Source organism: Engystomops pustulosus, chromosome 8, assembly GCF_040894005.1.
Source record: "Engystomops pustulosus chromosome 8, aEngPut4.maternal, whole genome shotgun sequence".
NCBI lineage: Eukaryota > Metazoa > Chordata > Amphibia > Anura > Leptodactylidae > Engystomops > Engystomops pustulosus.
This window is the reverse complement of record NC_092418.1, coordinates 92,840,212-92,858,670: the sequence shown is the minus strand read 5'-3', so window position 1 is coordinate 92,858,670 and position 18,459 is coordinate 92,840,212. Positions and strand designations below refer to the sequence as shown.

At 41.2% G+C, this 18,459-nt stretch overlaps 1 protein-coding gene across 3 annotated transcripts in view; it reads left to right on the top strand.

Annotated features, from left to right (window-relative positions):
* LOC140075657 (dehydrogenase/reductase SDR family member 9-like) overlaps positions 1-18,459 on the top strand; it is a 34,436-nt gene that overhangs the window by 12,886 nt on the left and 3,091 nt on the right. The window contains exons 1-3 of one of the 3 annotated variants that reach the window (XM_072121801.1): positions 13,792-13,832; positions 15,327-15,436; positions 18,085-18,427. In XM_072121801.1, coding sequence (XP_071977902.1) covers positions 18,112-18,427 — 316 coding nt within the window. In that variant the 5' untranslated portion in view covers positions 13,792-13,832; positions 15,327-15,436; positions 18,085-18,111. Of the gene's footprint in view, positions 1-13,791; positions 13,833-15,264; positions 15,437-18,084; positions 18,428-18,459 lie in introns of those variants that run through there. The other 2 variants (XM_072121802.1, XM_072121800.1) reach the window with 2 other exon arrangements.

Below are 18,459 nucleotides of genomic sequence, written 5' to 3'. Positions count from 1 at the left end.
TCACCGACTGTTGTGCGACGTGCCCACGAGGTGGAATTCAACACTGACCATGTTATCCAGAGTTTACCAGCAGCGCAGAGCGATTGTAGACTGCCAGATGTCAACTTCCACCAGAACTGGTAGTCAGGTCAGTCAGCTTCCTCAAGTCTACAATGAGGAGTGGACGTGGATGTCTGATATCTGTCAGGTGCTGAGTAACTTTGAGGAGTCAACACAGATGGTCAGTGGCGATGCCGCCATCATCAGCCTCACCATCCCGCTGCTTGGCCTGTTGAAAAACTCTCTGGTCAGCATGAAGTCGGAAGCTTTGCGCTCGTCACAAGAGACAGGGGAAGAATATTCCCTTGTTGATAGCCAAAGCACCCTCAGGTCTGTTTCTCAGCGCATATCGGAGGAGGTGGAGGTGGAGGAGGATGAGGAGGAAGAGGAGGAGAATGTTGGCGAGACACAAGAGGGGACCATTGTTGAGTCCTTCACTGTTCAGCGTGTATGGGCAGAAGAAGAGGAGTTGGAGGAGTTGGAGGAGGAGGAGGAAATGGACAGTCAGGCCAGTGAGGGGAGTGAATTCTTACGCGTTGGTACTCTGGCGCATATGGCAGATTTCATGCTAGGCTGCCTATCCCGTGACCCTCGCGTTCAAAGAATTTATTCCAGCACCGATTACTGGGTGTTCACTCTCCTGGACCCACGGTACAAGCAAAATCTTCCCACTCTCATCCCTGCAGAGGAAAGGAGTGTGAGAATGCATGAATACCAGCAGGCCCTGGTGCACAAGCTGAAACAGTATTTCCCTTCTGACAGCGCTAGCGGCAGAGTGCGTAGTTCTGCGGGACAAGTAGCGAGGGAGAGTAGGCGAGCAGGCAGCTTGTCCAGCACTGGCAAGGGTACGCTTTACAAGGCTTTTGCCAGCTTTATGTCACCCCAGCAAGACACTGTCACCTGTCCCCAGTCTCGGCAGAGTAGGGCTGATCTTTACAGAAAGATGGTGAGGGAGTACGTAGCTGACCATACCATCGTCCTAAATGATCACACAGCTCCCTACAACTACTGGGTTTCAAAGCTGGACATGTGGCACGAACTGTGGCTGTACGCCTTGGAGGTTCTTGCCTGCCCTGCCGCTAGCGTCTTGTCCGAGCGGGTTTTCAGTGCAGCTGGTGGCAAACAGCAGAATTTAACTTTCAAAATTGTGTCGCAAGATCAGCACTCACATACACCGGGAAGAAGAAGGTGAACTCCGGTGGACCTGAGCGGGGAAGCGACACATCAAGGAAATTGGACGCATGATTCTAGTAAATCGCGGCAGCTCCGAATCCTCGTTGGACATTCCGGATCGGCGGTAAGTAAATGGGCCCCAATATTTTAAGTGAATGTTCGATTAGATTTATGGATGTGATTGTAAATGAGATATTTGTTATGTGAAATATCTGAACCAAATGGTTGTGTGAACCGGGAAATCCTACTCAAATTCTACCGAGTGGGATCCTTTCCTACTATCTTGGATAGATTCCAGGAGCTCGTGGAAAAGACCTTGTGGAATTGAAGAATACATGTATGTTGAAGGGGAAATGAGGGATATATTAATAAACACAAAAATAAACCTGTAGAAGAGAGACTGGCCTTAAAGCAATAAAAGGATAAAGCAAATCTCTCTATAATTTGGGCAAATCTCAGTAAATCTCTCTGTAATTTGGGCAGATAAAAGGGGTTTGGTGATGGTGTTAAACTCAACACTATATTAAAAAAATGATTTGCTTAAAGAAACCAGGTTTACTTGTGTAAATACAATTATTTGGTTCAGATATTTCATATAATAGACTTTAACCACTCACAAAAATCGTTGGAGGTGAATAGATTGAATGATATTTCTTTATTGACTTTACATAGTCATGCAATAGATGGTTACACGGAAAAGAAATGTGTTTTGATGCATCTGCGTCTTAGTCATGGTCTAATTTTTATACATTTGACTCTATTTAAAGGAAACCTACCAGTTATAATGGCAGGGGTAAGCTGTAAGTACCGAGCACCAGCTCAGGGTGAGCTGGTGCCGGTACTTACTTCCGTTAGTGTTATAAACCGCGGTATCGCGGTTTTAATACTTTTTAAACTTTAGAGCAGAAGACGCTTCGGCGCTGCGTGCGACCGTGCGACGGTCGCGCACAGCGCCGAAGCCCCTTCTGCTCTAAAGTTTAAAAAGTGTTAAAACCGCGATAACGCGGTTTATAACACTAACGAAAGTAAGTACTGGCACCAGCTCACCCTGAGCTGGTGCTCGGTACTTACAGCTTACCCCTACCATTCTAAATGGTAGGTTTCCTTTAAAATCCTTACATACCGTGTCATCTTTAGTTGCATTTCCAAAAGAGAAGTGTTGATCTAAATATCTATCTATCTATCTATCTATTTCTATCCATCTATCTATCTGTTATCTATCTATCATCTATCTATCTATCTTGCATTTCATTCCTTTTTCCAAGAAGCAATCAAAAATATATTTTATCCTGGAAGTGCACTGAGACCTTTTTTAGTAGATTTATTTTCTTAGAATTGAGTAAATAAACTCTGGAACATGTTCAGTGTGTAAAAGGTGAATGTCCTCTGGGAACATGTGTTGATCCTGTGCACTTCACAAGATGAGCATAGAAGTATATAGACAGTAGACTTTATGGTGAATTTGCTATAACATATACCCAGATATACAGTAGGAAAATATTTTCCTAGCTATGAAGTTGTCACGGTGTACATGTCCAATCTGTGCAAAAGATGTTATAGAGCAGGAGGAGCTGAGGAATCTGAAAAGGTTCAGTAGAATAATTTTCATCTGCTCATGTTGGGCTGAAGAGTCCAGTGGGTGGACACATTTAGTAAATAATTATCCATGCTCATGTATGTGAGGCTTTCAGACAATGAACAAAATACAAAAAATACACAATGATAAAAAATCTGGCTCCATAAACTATATATGATTTTCTATGCTCAAATATTGGACCATCCCTCTGCTCCCCCTCACATTCTGCACATCCTGTCTACTCTTCCTCACATTGTGGACCTCCCAATTGCTAACCCCCCTCATATTACTGATCCCCCCAACTCCCCCTTACCCTGTGGCGATTGTCTATGCTCCCCCTTTGTATTGCAGCTCCCCTCTGCTTCCCTCTTTCATTATTCCTTCCTGTCTGCTGCACCTCTCATTGTGGCCTTTCCCCATTCCACCGCAGCAGTCCTGCTTCCCCCTCTTCCTCTGATGTGTGCAGGACTGAATCCGCATTGAGCTACTACTGTACCTGTTGGCCTCTGCCAAACTCCACCACAGGAGAGGCTCCATGGTGATGCTAAGTGGCTGGAGGCTGTCAGCTATTGAATCTTCATCACAATAAACATGCCTTGCCAGACTTGACCTTACTTTACAGACTAGAAGTTACTTGCCAGACTAGATGTTTCTTACTAGACTTGACATTACTTACTATACGACATTAATTCTCCGACTTGATGTGACATTATCTACTGAATTTGACATGATTTTGTCACCATGACTGCCACCCTGAAGATCTTTTATACTGTTGTTGCCCGTGAAACTGTATGTTGTAGCAAATCTGTGTTCCAGCAATCTTTTCATCGAAGCAGTTAGTAAATATTGTGCCTACCACCAATCCGCTTTGTGTTTCTTCAGAATTACAGGCAGTCCCCAGGTTATGTACTGTTAATAAGTTGAATTTGTATGTAAGTTAAAACTGTATATTTTACAATTGTAGCTCCAGACAAAATTTTTTTTTGCCCCAGTGACAATTGGAGTTTCACAATTTTTTGCAGTAACGAGACCAAGGATTATCAATAAAGCTTCATTACAGACACCTTACAGCTGATCATTGCAATCTGGGACTATAGTAAAGTATCCAGAGAGCTTCACCAAAGGTCACAGGGGGCAGAGGGGGGGGGGGGCAGGCGACGGATCACACTGAGCAACAGGAATCTTTAGTTCTTTATTGGCACCAGTAATCCTTCCTGGCAAATACTCAAGATGGTGTATTGGTTGGCTGTGGATCGTGGGTTCCATTGTGTAGCAGGAATTTAGGAGTATCTTGATATCAGAAGGCTGAAAATAGGAGCCAATGGGCTGTGCTGCTTCTGCAGCAATGAAGACTAAAATGTCATCATGAAGACACAAAAGAAGAACCACCAGTCTAGGTAGAGCCTAAACTTATACACTTTTTGTTCTGGGGATTTCGGGAATACCAACCAATCACAGCCTGAATTCTGTGGGAAAGAATACAATTGTATCAACATATTAGACATCACATTAACAACATGGGATGGGAAATTACATGGGTCCATTATAAAAGCAGTCAGTTCATGTAGTTAAATTGTGGTGAAGGATTCCTATTAAAGGGAATATTTCAGCAATTTTGACCATACAAAGCTGCAAAGAGTGTTAAGTTGCAGCCCTGGAGATCTGTGTAGCCATACATTTGGCATGTTGGTTATTAGCAGCAGGAACTGGAAAAATGCATTTAGATTCCAATGTTGGGATTGTATTTGGAGCACTCTGGTTATGCAGCTTTTGTTTTAAATCCTACAGTGCTCCGAAGTGCTCCAGCTACATTCTCAGAATATAAATGCATTTTCACAGTCCTGCAGCTACAAACAACACATTGGGGAGATTCATTAATGTGTCTCAGACTCCAACAATGCAGAGCTGGGAGTCTGCACCAGATTCATTATTGTGATAATGGAACCGGACTGTTGAGTTCGACTTTTAAATCTGCTTATAGCTGGTCTAAGCTGTGTGCCACATTTTGGTCTAACCTCCGTGATTTTTTGGCGCACCTGCTAATTTCCATAGGTCAAGCCACCTTTTTCCAAAACTACGCCCCCTTTGGAAGATCAAGCTAAATTGTCGGACGAATCTGAAATGGACAAAAAATAGTTTAGTAACCTTCATAAAAGCGTTGGAAGGTATTTTAGACATTTTTTGGCGTAAAACCTCATCATGAATTCCCTCATTAAGTTATGGTTACACAGATCTCCTGCTTAAGACTCTCTTGAACTTTTTATGGTCAAAACTGCTGACAGATTAACTTTCAGCTGGCACCAATTTACCTGCAATACTGTCAGTTGCATCCTTTCTTTTGGCATGACAGGATAAAAGTGTGTTTGACTAGTTACAGTATGCTACATCTACACAAATGTAACATTTTTACATGTTAGTATAACCAATGATCCGGGTGAACTATCAAAGCCAGAGTAAGGTCAGAGGTAATCATTGACAGCAGAAGGAAATTGTATGTTGCAGCATGTGCTACAGACATATATACAGTAAGGACACAAAGGACCTTGACTTTGGAAACCTACAGGACAGTAGTCTCACAGCGCTATCCAAATGTCAAGGGAGGTCAAACATCCTACACATGGTTTTCTGCCTGTACTACTCACCCTGTTTAGCACCCAAATAGATAGAAACTTTAAAATTCTAAAGCTTCCATTTCCTGATATAAATAAAATTTAGACTCGTAAATATCCATCACTTCTGTGATACATAAGAGAAATGCCTAACAAAGTTATTTCCATTTCTCCAATATCTGTCAGTTTAGGTTCTGCATATGAAAAGTCAGAATTGTCAGTTTTCCCATTGAATCCCATCCCATAATAATACCTGGAAAAGGAACATGTGAACAGTCCTCACATGTCACTAATAGAGAGTCTCAATGCAGACATGCAGGGGGTTTCTATTAACAGAACTCCCAAAACCCCTATAGAAAAAAAACGGTCCCTAAAATAATTGATTCTAAAATTTTCTTAAAAATTTGAGAGAATGCTGTTTGATTTGTGACCTTTCTAGCGTCATAATAAAATAAAAGGACACTTCTAAAATGATGCCAACACAAAGCTGAGATATGATAAATGTTAGTAACTAATTTGAGTAGTAAGACTCTCAGTTTGAAAAACAGAACATTTCGAAGTTTGAAAATAGATAATCTTTTCAAAATGTTTACCAAATTCACCTTTTTTTCATAAATAAATTCAAAATAGATCAACCAAAATTTCCCATTAACTTGAAGTACAAAATGTGACAGAAAAACAAACTCAAAAACACTTGAGTAAGCTAAAGTCTTCTAAAGTTGTAACTAGATAAAGAGGCACATGCTGGTTTTGAGAAGTAGTACTTGGTCATCAAGGTACGAACGAGCTGGGTCACTAAGGGGTTAAAATCTTCATTCCCTAATGACTGGTACAATGCCAAGTGACTGGTGCAAGGCAAATGTGGTGCCAATATTAAAAAAGGGCTCTAGAACTTCCCCGGGCAATTACAGGCCTGTAAGCTTAAAGGGGTATTCCCATCTGGGTAATCACATTTAATTTAATTAATTTGCCATATGTGAACATTTCTTCAATTGGATGTTATTAAAAAAAAAAAAGGTCAGCGTTCATTACCACAGGGCGACTGTGGGACCTGCAGTAACTCCTGAATATTTCATATTCAGAAACTTTTTGTTTCAATCCCACCGGCAGAGGTGGCCGTATCCAAGGACACAGTTTTTTTCTAAGGAACCAGGTGACTACATTTATGAGAAATTATCTTCACACAGGTAACTTTTTGTAATAACATCTAATTGAAGAAATGTTTATACATGGCAGATTAACTAAACTGAATGTGAATGCCCAGATGAGAATACCCCTTTAACTGCAATTGTGGGGAAAATATTTGGTTTGGGTTTACTAAGGATAGAAGTTGTCAGACTAACCTGACCTGCTTCTATGAAGAAGTGAGCAGATGCCTGGACACAGAAGTCCCTCACAGACGCTTGATGGGTAAAATTAGGGCTATTGGTTTGGCAGGAATCATTTGCAATCCGATTGAAAACTGGCTGAAGGATCGTATCCAGAGAGTTGTGATCAATGATTCCTACTCGGAATGGTCACCAGTTATGAGTGGTGTACCCCAGGGTTCTGTGCTTGGCCCACTACTATTTAATATATTTATTAATATAGAGGTTGGAATTAATAACACTGGGGGTCATTTACTAAGGGTCTGATTCGCGTTTTCCCGACGTGTTACCCGAATATTTCCGATTTGCGCCGATTTCCCCTGAATTGCCCCGGGATTTTGGCGCACGCGATCGGATTATGGCGCATCGGCGAGGGCATGCACGCGACGGAAATCGGGGGGCGTGGCTGAACGAAAACCCGACGGATTCGGAAAAAACGTCGCATTTAAAACAAAAGATTTGTCGCGGAGCTTGCACTTACCTTTACTCAGCCCGAGCCGTGAACTCCAGCGCGTTCCGATGCTTTTCAATGCAGCAGCGCCACCTGGTGGACGGCGGAGGAGCTACCTTAATAAATCCCGGCCGGACCCGAATCCAGTACAGAGAATGCGCCGCTGGATCGCAAATGGGCCGGGTAAGTAAATCTGCCCCACTGTGTCTAATTTTGCAGATGACACCAAGCTGAGTAGTGTAATACAGTCTATGGAGGATGGGAGTAGTAGTACAAGCTGTGTAGTGTAATACAGTCTATGGAGGATGGGAGTAGTAAATGCTGTGTAGTGTTTGGTCATCCATCTGGCAAATGAGGTTCAATGTGGACAAATGTAAGGTTATGCACTGGGGGCTAATAATCCACAGGCAACACGTTTCCTTGGAGTAAATCTGGGAGAGTCTCTCGTTGAGAAGGACCTGGGGGTACTAGTAGATCATAAATTAAATATCAGCATGCAATGTCAATCAGCAGCCTCTAAAGCCAGTAGGATCTTGTCATGTATCAGAAGTGGTCTGGACTCTCTATCTGTGGAATAGCCTGCCTCAGGCGCTGGTCACAGTAGGGACAGCAGAGAGCTAGAAGAAGGGTCTAGATGCCTTTTAACATCTAAATAACATTGATGGTTATGTTATATAGAATTGTTTCCCCTAAATCCCTAAATCCCTTTCTTATCCAACCCCTTCCCTTTCTTAGTTGAACTTGATGGACATGTGTCTTTTTTCACATAACATGACCAGTAGATAGGCAGTCAAGCAAATGCATCCAGTAAATTGGTAGTCTAGCTGTTGCTCCAGTTTAAACCCCTTTCCGTCTAGGCCCTTTTTTAATTTTGTGTTTTCCCCAAATTCAAAAATCTAAATTTTTTTTATTTTTCCACATAAAGAGCTAAATGAGGGCATTTTCCTGCATAACAAATTGCACTTCGTAGTATCAATATGTAATAAATTTGTAATAAATAATGTAGAAATTGGTGAAAAACGCATTTACACCATTTTCTTGTGGGCTTGATTTTAACAGCTTTCACTGTGCGACCAAATGACATGTCATCTTTATTTTTTGGGTCTAAATTTTGTTGGGATACTAAAATATATAGGTTTTAATGTGTTTTAATATATTTTAAAAAATTTTAATCTTCTATACATCTTCTGATGCAAATAACTTTTTCATTATTCGGTTTACAGAGCAGTTTGACATGTATTTTTTTGCAAGATGAGATGATGTTTTTATTGGTACCGTTTTAAAGATTGTACTGCCTTTTGATCACTTTTTATCACATTTTTTATATGGTGCAAAATTGCAAAAAAAGTGGCATTTTGGACATTTGGGTGCTATTTTCTAATTACAGGGTTAAAAGCCAGGAAAAAATTGTTTTTATATTTGATAGATTGTAAATTTTAGGATACGGCGATACAAAGACCCAAGGCTGTCATGGAGACAGATTGGGGCAGATTTACTTACCCGGTCCATTCGCGATCCAGCGGCACGTTCTCTGCCTTTGGATTCGGGTCTTCCGGCGATTCACTAAGGCAGTTCCTCCGACGTCCACCAGGTGTCGCTGCTGCGCTGAAGTCCGCCGAGGTCCGCTGGAGTTCATGATCCTATTCCTGGTGAAGGTAAGCGGTGAAGGTATGCGCCACAATCCTATCGAGTGCGCCAAAAACCCGAAGCAGTTCAGAAAAAATCGTTGCAAATCGGAAATATTCGGGTAACACGTCGGGAAAATGCGAATCAGGCCCTTAGTAAATGACCCCCATTGTCTCCCTCTCCTCCTCTCCCAGGCGCCGACGCATACCTGCCGTGCTACGGTACAGCGAGCACACGCTCGTCTGAATATTGCCTTACTTATAGGATTTTTTCTCATTGAGACTTTTTACAAAAAGTCACAAATATATGAAAAAGTCTCAAAAACAAGCCACCGAAAAGGAACACATCTATCTAAGCAAATTTTTGGCATTAGACAAGTATGGTGCAAAATAGAGACATGTTAGGTGCAAAAAAAACGCAAAATAGAAAAATTTAAGATAAATCTGCCCAATGCATTGCATACTATGTGAGTGCTAAGTATTGTGATTACTGCACATTAACATATTATAGAAAAATATTGATTTTAGAAAGTGCACTGACCGCAGGGTTACAGTCCATATGTTTACTACAAATTATCTGCTCGTGGTACAGAAGTTACAAAAGAGCAGAACAGCTTCTACCTGTAATATGAAATGAAACAGAGGACAAAACGTATTGCCGATTATTAGAAAATAATCTGAAAATCACCCCTTTTTTAATGTACCCGTATATACTCGAGTATAAGCCGACCCAAGTATAAGCCGAGGCCCCAAATTTTACCACAAAAACCTGGGAAAACCTATTGACTCGAGTATAAGCTGAGGGTGGGAAATGCATTGATCACAGACTCCCCCTTTATATATCCCACCAGACCCTGCCCCATAGTATATAGCCAGCACCTGCCCCCCAGTATATAGCCTGCCAGCCCATATCCCCCAGTATATAGCCTGCAGCGGCGGAAGCCGGAAAGGTGAGTTTTGATATATTTTTTTTACTCGAGTAAAAGCCGAGTCTGGGTTTTCAGCAAATTTTTTTGTGCTGAAAAACTAGGCTTATACTTGAGTATATATGGTATTTTAAGATATTGTATGACACTAGGTACTGTACATTATTATATACAGACATATGCTGGTATTTAACCAATTCATTAATTCATTACCAAGATCCTGTTGATATTTAGATGTTATGAGCTGTGCCCGAGAGCTGTTGTGATGTTGATCATTACTCTGGGTAGATGCCTGGTGGTTAGTTTGCAGTCCTCGATTGTCTCCATTTCATAGGCGTTTATACACAGCGTGCAACAGTTATCTAATATAAGAGCGATTTATTCGGGAAATGTTTCATCACACAAATAGTCAAAGTTGGGTTTAAGTTGCATGAAGATTACTAGCGGCAAAACTTTAGAGGCCACGAAGGTTAGAGCTGCCTCTGAGATCATAAGGGGACACACAAGCCCTTCACAACACTTTCATCTCTTTTGATGTCTCCTAACTAAAAGTCTCAGTCTGTGCACTGAGATTTATGACACAAGCTGCCAGGCTTGTCTCCCAATCATAGCAATTGGCCTGTATATAGACAGGTAACTGAGACTATAGAAAATTGTATAGGGTTAGAGTGTTATGCCTTTTCTCCACTCACACTTTATTCAGAGAAGATGTCTATAACATCTCATCTCATTGTGTATAAATGGTATCTGTATATTATACAGGTGTCCTACACAGGGACTGAGCCTCTATATGTAAGCTGCCATTATATAGGTATCCACCTTACATAGAATGAGCTGCTGTATCTCAGATAATATTATATAGGTATCCACTTTACATAGAGATGACTAATTATATAGGTATCCAGCTTACAAATGACATTATATAGGCATCCAGCTTACATATTCCTCCTTGTTCTTCCATTACTTTGAAGGGCATCTACCACCAGGATAAAAGATTGTATTCTAATAAGCCTGAGGGGCTCCAGGCTCCATTAACAACTATGGAACCTGGAGCCCCTTAGGCTCATTTGCATGCAGTCCTTCATCCTGGTGGTAGATGCCCTTAAAACTGTATTGGTGCTTCCAGAATGTCTTTGAAGGGCCCCCTGATCTCGGGGGCCCAAATATATTTTTTGGGTACAATCAGCAGAAAAAGGAAGGGGTAGGAGAAAAGCATTAGTCAGGGAAGGAATAGACATTGGATTTGTAGGGGTTAACAGGCTTTGGTTTTGTAGTGAAGAGTTTAATGGAGCTAAGGGGCAGAAGGAGTGACCAACTGAAGGGAGAAATAGTTAGGAAAGAGGGAAAGTATCATGTTGTCAGTGCAGTGGGAGCAGTGGGTCATGTAGATAGACAGTCCAACGACTAACCAAAGAAGACAGCAGCTCCTCCTCTTCCTAGTTTGATCTTCCGGTCGTGTGAGGGACTTTGATTTTTGAAAACGCGAAGGAGATTCAGTTTTTTTGGAGGAATGCCAAGTGTAGAGTTGCAGAATAGTCAGAAAGACAGTTTTGTCCCCTCTGAGTCTGAGCGGTGTGACTGGGGTCCAAGCCAAGTTGGGATAGTTATGGTGGGGTAACACTAAAGGAGGAAAAATTCTTGCAGTAGTCAGGATTATATTTGTGAATACAACAGCAGCAGGGGTAGGGCTATGCTAAAGGGAGGTCGTTACCTTTATAGGAATATAGGCTTTCAGGTGCTAAATAGATTTAAAAGGAAGAAAACGAAATCTTAAAGTGACGCCGCACATGGAAGTTCTTCAGCGAAACACATTTATATTTCCAGCCTACAGATGGCACAAGAGACACTTTCCTCCTGTTGAACTGCGATAACTTGTCAGATCTTGTTTGTGCTTGTGTAAATTATTAGTTTTGTTCTTGTTTGTTTTGCTACAATGTTATTGCAGGTCTTGTTACATTTGAGACAAAGCGGATTCTGCAGTGTTAGCACTATAACGTTTTTATACACAATTTAGAATTATTAACACTGATGCCGAACTAAAGTCAAATTCATATGATATGTATCTGGATCAACCCCAAAAATCAAGTGTAAGATAAAGTGTAGTGCATCAATGGGATCCTCCGGTGGGGGACCTGATGTCATAGCAGCCATATAAGAAGGGTCCCAAGCCATTACGCACAACACTCTCCCAGATCTCTGTAGTCTGTGTTATATTATTGAGTGGTATATTATATAGTTTTTATACAACATTATTACATCTGAGTCTACAATATACTGTATATATGACATGAACCTGGGAGGTGGGTGGGGTAAAAGAAAATCCAAGGGAAGAAAAAATAATCCTGGGGTAGAAGAGATGATGCTGGGGGTTTTAGGTAACAATCTGTATGATCAATATGGCAACAAGATCGCTGGATTCAAAGCCCCTTAGTCACGTTTAGCCTGCAGACTGTAGTAGAAACTTTTATTGTCTTGGATAATATTATCATCTTGGCTACATTTACTATTACATAGGTCACTATGGTATTCTTGCTTTTAAAGGGAACCTGTCACCAGGAACCCACTCGATTAACCCTAAATAGTACCTTATAGAAGTCTGTAATAGTGCTGTAATGGGTTTTCTGGGGGTTTCCTGCCTTTGTCCAAAAATGACTTTTACTCTTTATATATTTCGAGTCAAGGAGGTGGGGGAGCTTTTGGATCCAGTCAAGCTTTCCTTGCCTCTGCATGGGCTCTCTGGTGGGTAAACCGGCCCCTGGGCATGAGCCATACCTCCACGTCACAGCTCATCAGTTTGAAAGTCTGGCACACGCACTGGCCTGCACACCCTGGGACATCTCCATAGGTGCTCACATGCCCCAGCTCACTGCATGCGTTAGCCTATGGAAATGGCCGGTGTGTTTGCCGGATTTTCCAAATAATGAGCAGTGATATAGAGGTGTGGGCTGTGTGGAGGAGCCGGTTTACCCACCAGAGCGGCCGTGCAGAGATGAGCGGAACTTGATTGGATACAAGAGCTCCCCCCACCTCCTTGACTGGAAATCTATAAGGAGTAAAAGGCATTTTTCGCCAAATGAAGCTATGCTTAAACCCCACAGAAAAAAACATTACTCCACCATTACAGACTTCTATAAGGTACTATTTACATTTAATTAAGTGGTTTCCTGGTGTCAGGTTCCATTTAAGAGAATAGAGTCTTGGATGGAAGAAGTCATCATATTGTTCTGGGCAAGAGGGAGAAGAAATGCTTTTTGAGCTTACTAATTTACTGTAGATATATGAAAATGGAATACCTTTTAGTAAGAGACACTGTGAAAAAATTGTAGGTGCAATATATAAAATAGGGCAGTAAGTCTATATAGAGTGCAACTACCCAAAATTCCTCATAAAGGGTCCATCTTCTGAAATAATATAACCAATGTACACAACATATATTGGGACCAGATATCTGTCAAATGAAATCTGGTCAGAATTGGCTGACAGTATTGTGGAGAGGTTGCTATGTACTGTGTATGTAAATGGATATTTTGACAGATACTTATAGGGGTGAATATAAATTAGAGAAACAAATGAAAGCATAGTGCCGGAAGCAGAGTAAATGTGAGAGTGGTTGGTTGTAGTATCTGCTCTGAGTCACTGCCAGCGTTATATTTACTTCCTCTCTCCAGTACAGAAACAAATCATAGATCTGTGGGCGGCTCGTGAAAGCTGAAAAACTTGTCTGTCCTATAGCCGTGATCACATTTGGCAGCATCAAGCCTAATAGTGACAGATTATTATTTGTTGTTATGTAATACAGCCAATTACAGTGATGAATGATTAACATGAGACTCTCAGCAGTTCTGTATAGTAATCCTATGTCCACAGTCCACTCCCATGGGCCACAATGAAACTTTAAAGGGGTATTCCCATCTGAGATATTCTTGGAATTTCCAGTACATATCTGGTAGGTGGGTGGTTTCCATATAAGACACTATATATATAGCAGTCTGTAGAGGTGGAGTTGTGAAACACTTAACTGTGGGAGATATGATATGGTCACATCAGATGTAGAACCCGACATTCTGTGAGTAAATGGCACATGACCTCTGAGGCCATCAATTGGCGCACCCAATTCACAGCACATCACGTGAACTTTGGATATGTGTAACATCCCCCACTGGGGCCTGACCACCGGGGCCCAGAATACCAGAGTGGCTGGCTGGTGTGGCTTTGGGCACGCTATGGTCACGGTGCTTGGTGACCATACAACCTGGCAGGTCTCCAGCAGGTGGTGTGTGCAAGAAAAATGGAGGGAGAGGCTGATGGAATGGTTTCAACCTGGGCCAACCCCTGAGGTGTATATAGGGATCCTTGGCTGACGAAGGATGGGGATCCCATGATGGTGAACAGCCTGATCCAGTTCTCTACAGTTTCTATTGAAACTTCAACAGCAGGCAACGGCCTAACTTCAGCAGCAAAATCATCAGGCTAGAAATCTGAGATAGTAGGTCCGCAGGAAGGGTTGTTTACAGTCTAGTTAATAATTAAAACAATTTTGGGGGGAGACCCTGTAGAGAATTATTTCAAATTTGAGGTAACTAACTTAGGGAGACCTGTTACTTACTATGTAATTTAAGTCCTCTGGGTAGGGTCATCCATTACAGTCTCTAGGAGGGCAATTTCAATGGTCTTGGGCAGAGACAAGGTGGATATCATGACATGGTCTAGAACTGAAAATGTGTGATAAGGGTTAAAGTTAAAATTGTTGTCCCAAGTTTACCATGTATGGCGAATCCACATGATAGGGTAGAAGTAATTCACAGGTGTCCAACTGCTAGGATTCCCACCAGTCACAATTAACAACATATCTCCACAGGACTGTAGGAGATGTCCTGCATTGTCCCCACAGTCCCTTATATGGAAAAAGTAACATTTTGAACTTTGCATCCCTGTTTAGTAGATTGATGTTTAGTGTGTTGCCAGAGAAGCTTTTGGACCCCACCTTCCAGGTGCCAAGTACAGTAGTGGATTATATATTGGGCTGTAACCCAGGGCCAAAGCCTTCTAGGAGGGCCATGGCCACACAAACCACAAACCAAATTTGATACTGAGAAGGACGTTCACTAATGAAATCCTCGTACATCTGTTCCTGCTCTCAATACACATGTACACAGGAGCCATTTCTGGAACTTTGAAGGTCCTCCAAAGGTCCTGAAACTGTAGATTGAAATCAGGCAGAAGGGAGATATACTCCATTCCCCAGAAAGCTGATTCTAGTACCATATGTAGGAAGTGATTCCAGACTTAATCCATAATAGAACCAACAACCAAAATCTAAACTATAATACATTGCTGCATCTCTAGTAACTCTTCTATCATATACTATTATAAGCTCTTTAAAATCATCATGAGGAAATACTGATTAGGGAAATTAGTGTACACAGTGATGATTTGCATAGACCTAAATAGACTATGATGATTATTGGGTAGTGTCCACATTAGTAACTGCGATGATGTAAATGTACCTGTCACCTGGGATCACACCTTGTCCTGAACTAAAGTTGCTTTAATGTCACAGCCTCCTACATGCAGATAACAGAGAAGTAGTCTGGTACTTCCTCATCACTTACAAGGAAGTCCCCTGAAGAGAAGAGAACTTTCTAATCATCTTCTACGCTGCTACATGATGTGAGTACTAACTAATTCATATTAATCTTATTATACTGTACAGTAACTGCTGGATGTATATGGAAGAGGGTGAAATTTCACTTTTATGTATTTCCTTGCGTAGAAGCCTGCTTATTCCTAGAACATGGTTTCGGTTTTATCTGTCTATCTATCTCTTATAGATAGCTATTGGAAACAACACATTATTAGTGGAATACATATCCAACTGCATTTTGGAACCCTGGAGTGCTGCTTATTTTAGTTTTCTACCTTTCTACCTGTCCTGTCTGTCTGTCTATCTATGTATCTATCTATCTATCTATGATCTAACATCATGCACCCCCAAATTTCTAAACAATGGGGTCCCACAAATGCTGTCTTAAAGATGGAGTTGACAGAAAGATTGACAATCTACAGGCAGTCCCCGGGTTACGTACAAGATAGGTTCTGTAGGTTTGTTCTTAAGTTGAATTTGTATGTAAGTCGGAACTCTATATTTTATAATTGTAACCCCAGACAAATGTTTTTTTGGTCTCTGTGACAATTGGATTTTAAAAATGTTGGATTGTCATAAGAACCAGGATTAATAATAAAGCTTCATTACAGACACCTGTGATACCTGTTACATTGTATCCTTAGGGCTAAAGTACACTAAATTACCAACATCCAGAGGTCTGTTTGTAACTAGGGGTTGTCTGTAAACCAGGTGTTCTTAAGTAGGGGACCGCTTGTACTCAGCTTTCTCTAATGACCTCCATGGGCCTACTGAGAAATTATCTTCAGATGTGTCCATCCTTAAAGGACATCAAGGGTTGTAAAGATAGCACACTTACATGCAGGTGTGTGCCCCCTCTGGCAAGATCTGCTCTTCTTTTGCTTTTTATGCCCTTGTACTTAAGAAAAAAAGACTTTACAAAATTATGCAAACATTAACGCCTATGAAACTTGGAAACCCCTCAGGCTCATTTGCATAATTTTTGCAATAAGAAGCTAAGAGGAGAGCGGATCCCGCCAGAGGGGACACGCACCAGTTTGTCAGTGTGCTTGGTTTACAATACTTGATCTTGGTTGTAGATGTCCTTTAAATAAATGTACAATAGATGTGGATGCCCAAATTTCTAAATGACGGAATACTTCTTGCTGTTCTGCTAATAATATTTACAGTGGAACTTCCCCCCTCCCCAATTACATGCATCTTTACATTACATTTTGGTAATAAGAAGTTATAATCTGTCTCTCTGCTCGACCTTCTTCTTTTTCTTCCCCCAAGATTCCAGATAACTCTGTATATTTCTCTGTTCCTTTTTTTACACTTGTGTGATGCAATCTCACTCCTGTATATTATTATGAAATATGTTATGCTCCTTTACAATCACACAAAGGAAATCTGTGGTGTAACGCACCTCCTGTACACAATACACCGGGTGGGTATTTTTAGGTCATGTTGTTCCACGTCGCATTATTCCCTTTTAAGTTCTAAACCAAAAACAAGAAGTTGGAGACCCCTGTGAGAGATATATTTATCTACAGACGCCATTTTGTCCAACCAGACGCCATCTTGTGTTAACCAGGGGTCATGTTGTCCATTTAGAAGGCATGTGATGCAAGTATCATTTTTTGTGACAAAATTACTATGTCTTTGCTATTGTTTACCTTGTCTTTTCTGTAGCTTCTCTGCTTGAAGGCCATGTTGTGACCTATACAAAGCTAACACAAGGACAATTTGTATAAACATTCTGTTTCCCCCTAGTTTAGTATTTTTCCAAAAATTAAGTTGATTTTGTGAGAATGTCGTAAAGGGGGAGGTTCTGGTATATTCAGCTGGTCTATAGCATTGCAGCATTTTATCACCTTTTCATGGCCTATGCAGATAATTTTCTGTGTTTTATATATGCGACTGCATGGTAATAAACATTGTTAGTGTGCATTTTCTAAGAGACAGGAAATTGTCTTGATTTCTGAGTGAAAAGGTCTCTCTGAAAGTCGGAATATTCCCCTTTAAAATATTCATGAGCACTGGTAAAATGAAAGCTGAGCTGTAATTGGTTGCCATGAGCAACTAGGAATATTCTGACTTTCAGACCGCTTGATAAATCTGCCCCAGTTTCTTGTATACTACTGTTTTATTCTAAGTTAGTGGCCTTAGAATGGTACTCAACTGTAAACTAGTCCAGTAGTGTCCTTCTGCTTTCTTCCATAATACATGTACTGTATTGCTGTGAGGCTGTATTGTCTGCAATAACTCAGCCTGTAGTAAATTAACATATTGCTCTAATCAGGGTCGGCTCCAGGTTTCAGTAGACCCTTGGGCGACAGTGCCTCAGTGGGCCCCTTTGCAGTAAACTCATGTGGTGGCATTAAAAACTAAAATATTCTCCTGTTCCCTAAAATATTCCCTAGTTTGTCATACCAAACTGCCCTCTCATGGGTATTTTATATCAAGCCCCCCTCACCCTTTATGTAGTCATTATAAGCCCCCCTCACCCCCACGGATTACTTATGTACTGTCTTATGTGGGCCTCGACACTTGCCCGGGTATGCCTAGTGCTGGTGCTGGCTCTTATTACACTGCTGGGATCTACCCAGAAGCGTTACTTTCCTTGAATTTTGTATGAATGTTTTTTAAGAGTGTAAAGTAACTCCCCCTCCAACCCTCTTGTATATTTTAGGGTGCAGTGAACTAGACATGTGACAAGATGTTTCTGTATTTGCTGGTGCTTTGTGGTTCTGTCCTGTATCTATGGTGGAGAGTAAGGGATGGTCTAAAAATTAACTACATTGAAGACAAACATGTCCTGATCACCGGATGTGACTCTGGATTCGGTCATCTTGCTGCTCGCACCTTTGATGAAAGAGGATTCAAGGTTTTGGCAACTTGTCTTAGCAAAAGTGGAGCAGCTGCTTTAAAGCAGGAAACATCACAAAGACTTAAAGTTATCATGTTAGATGTGACAGACGGTGACAATGTAAAGAAAGTCGCTGAGTGGATCAAAGAGGAAGTTGGAGAAAAAGGTAATTTTGTTACTCTGATATTTAAAGGGAAC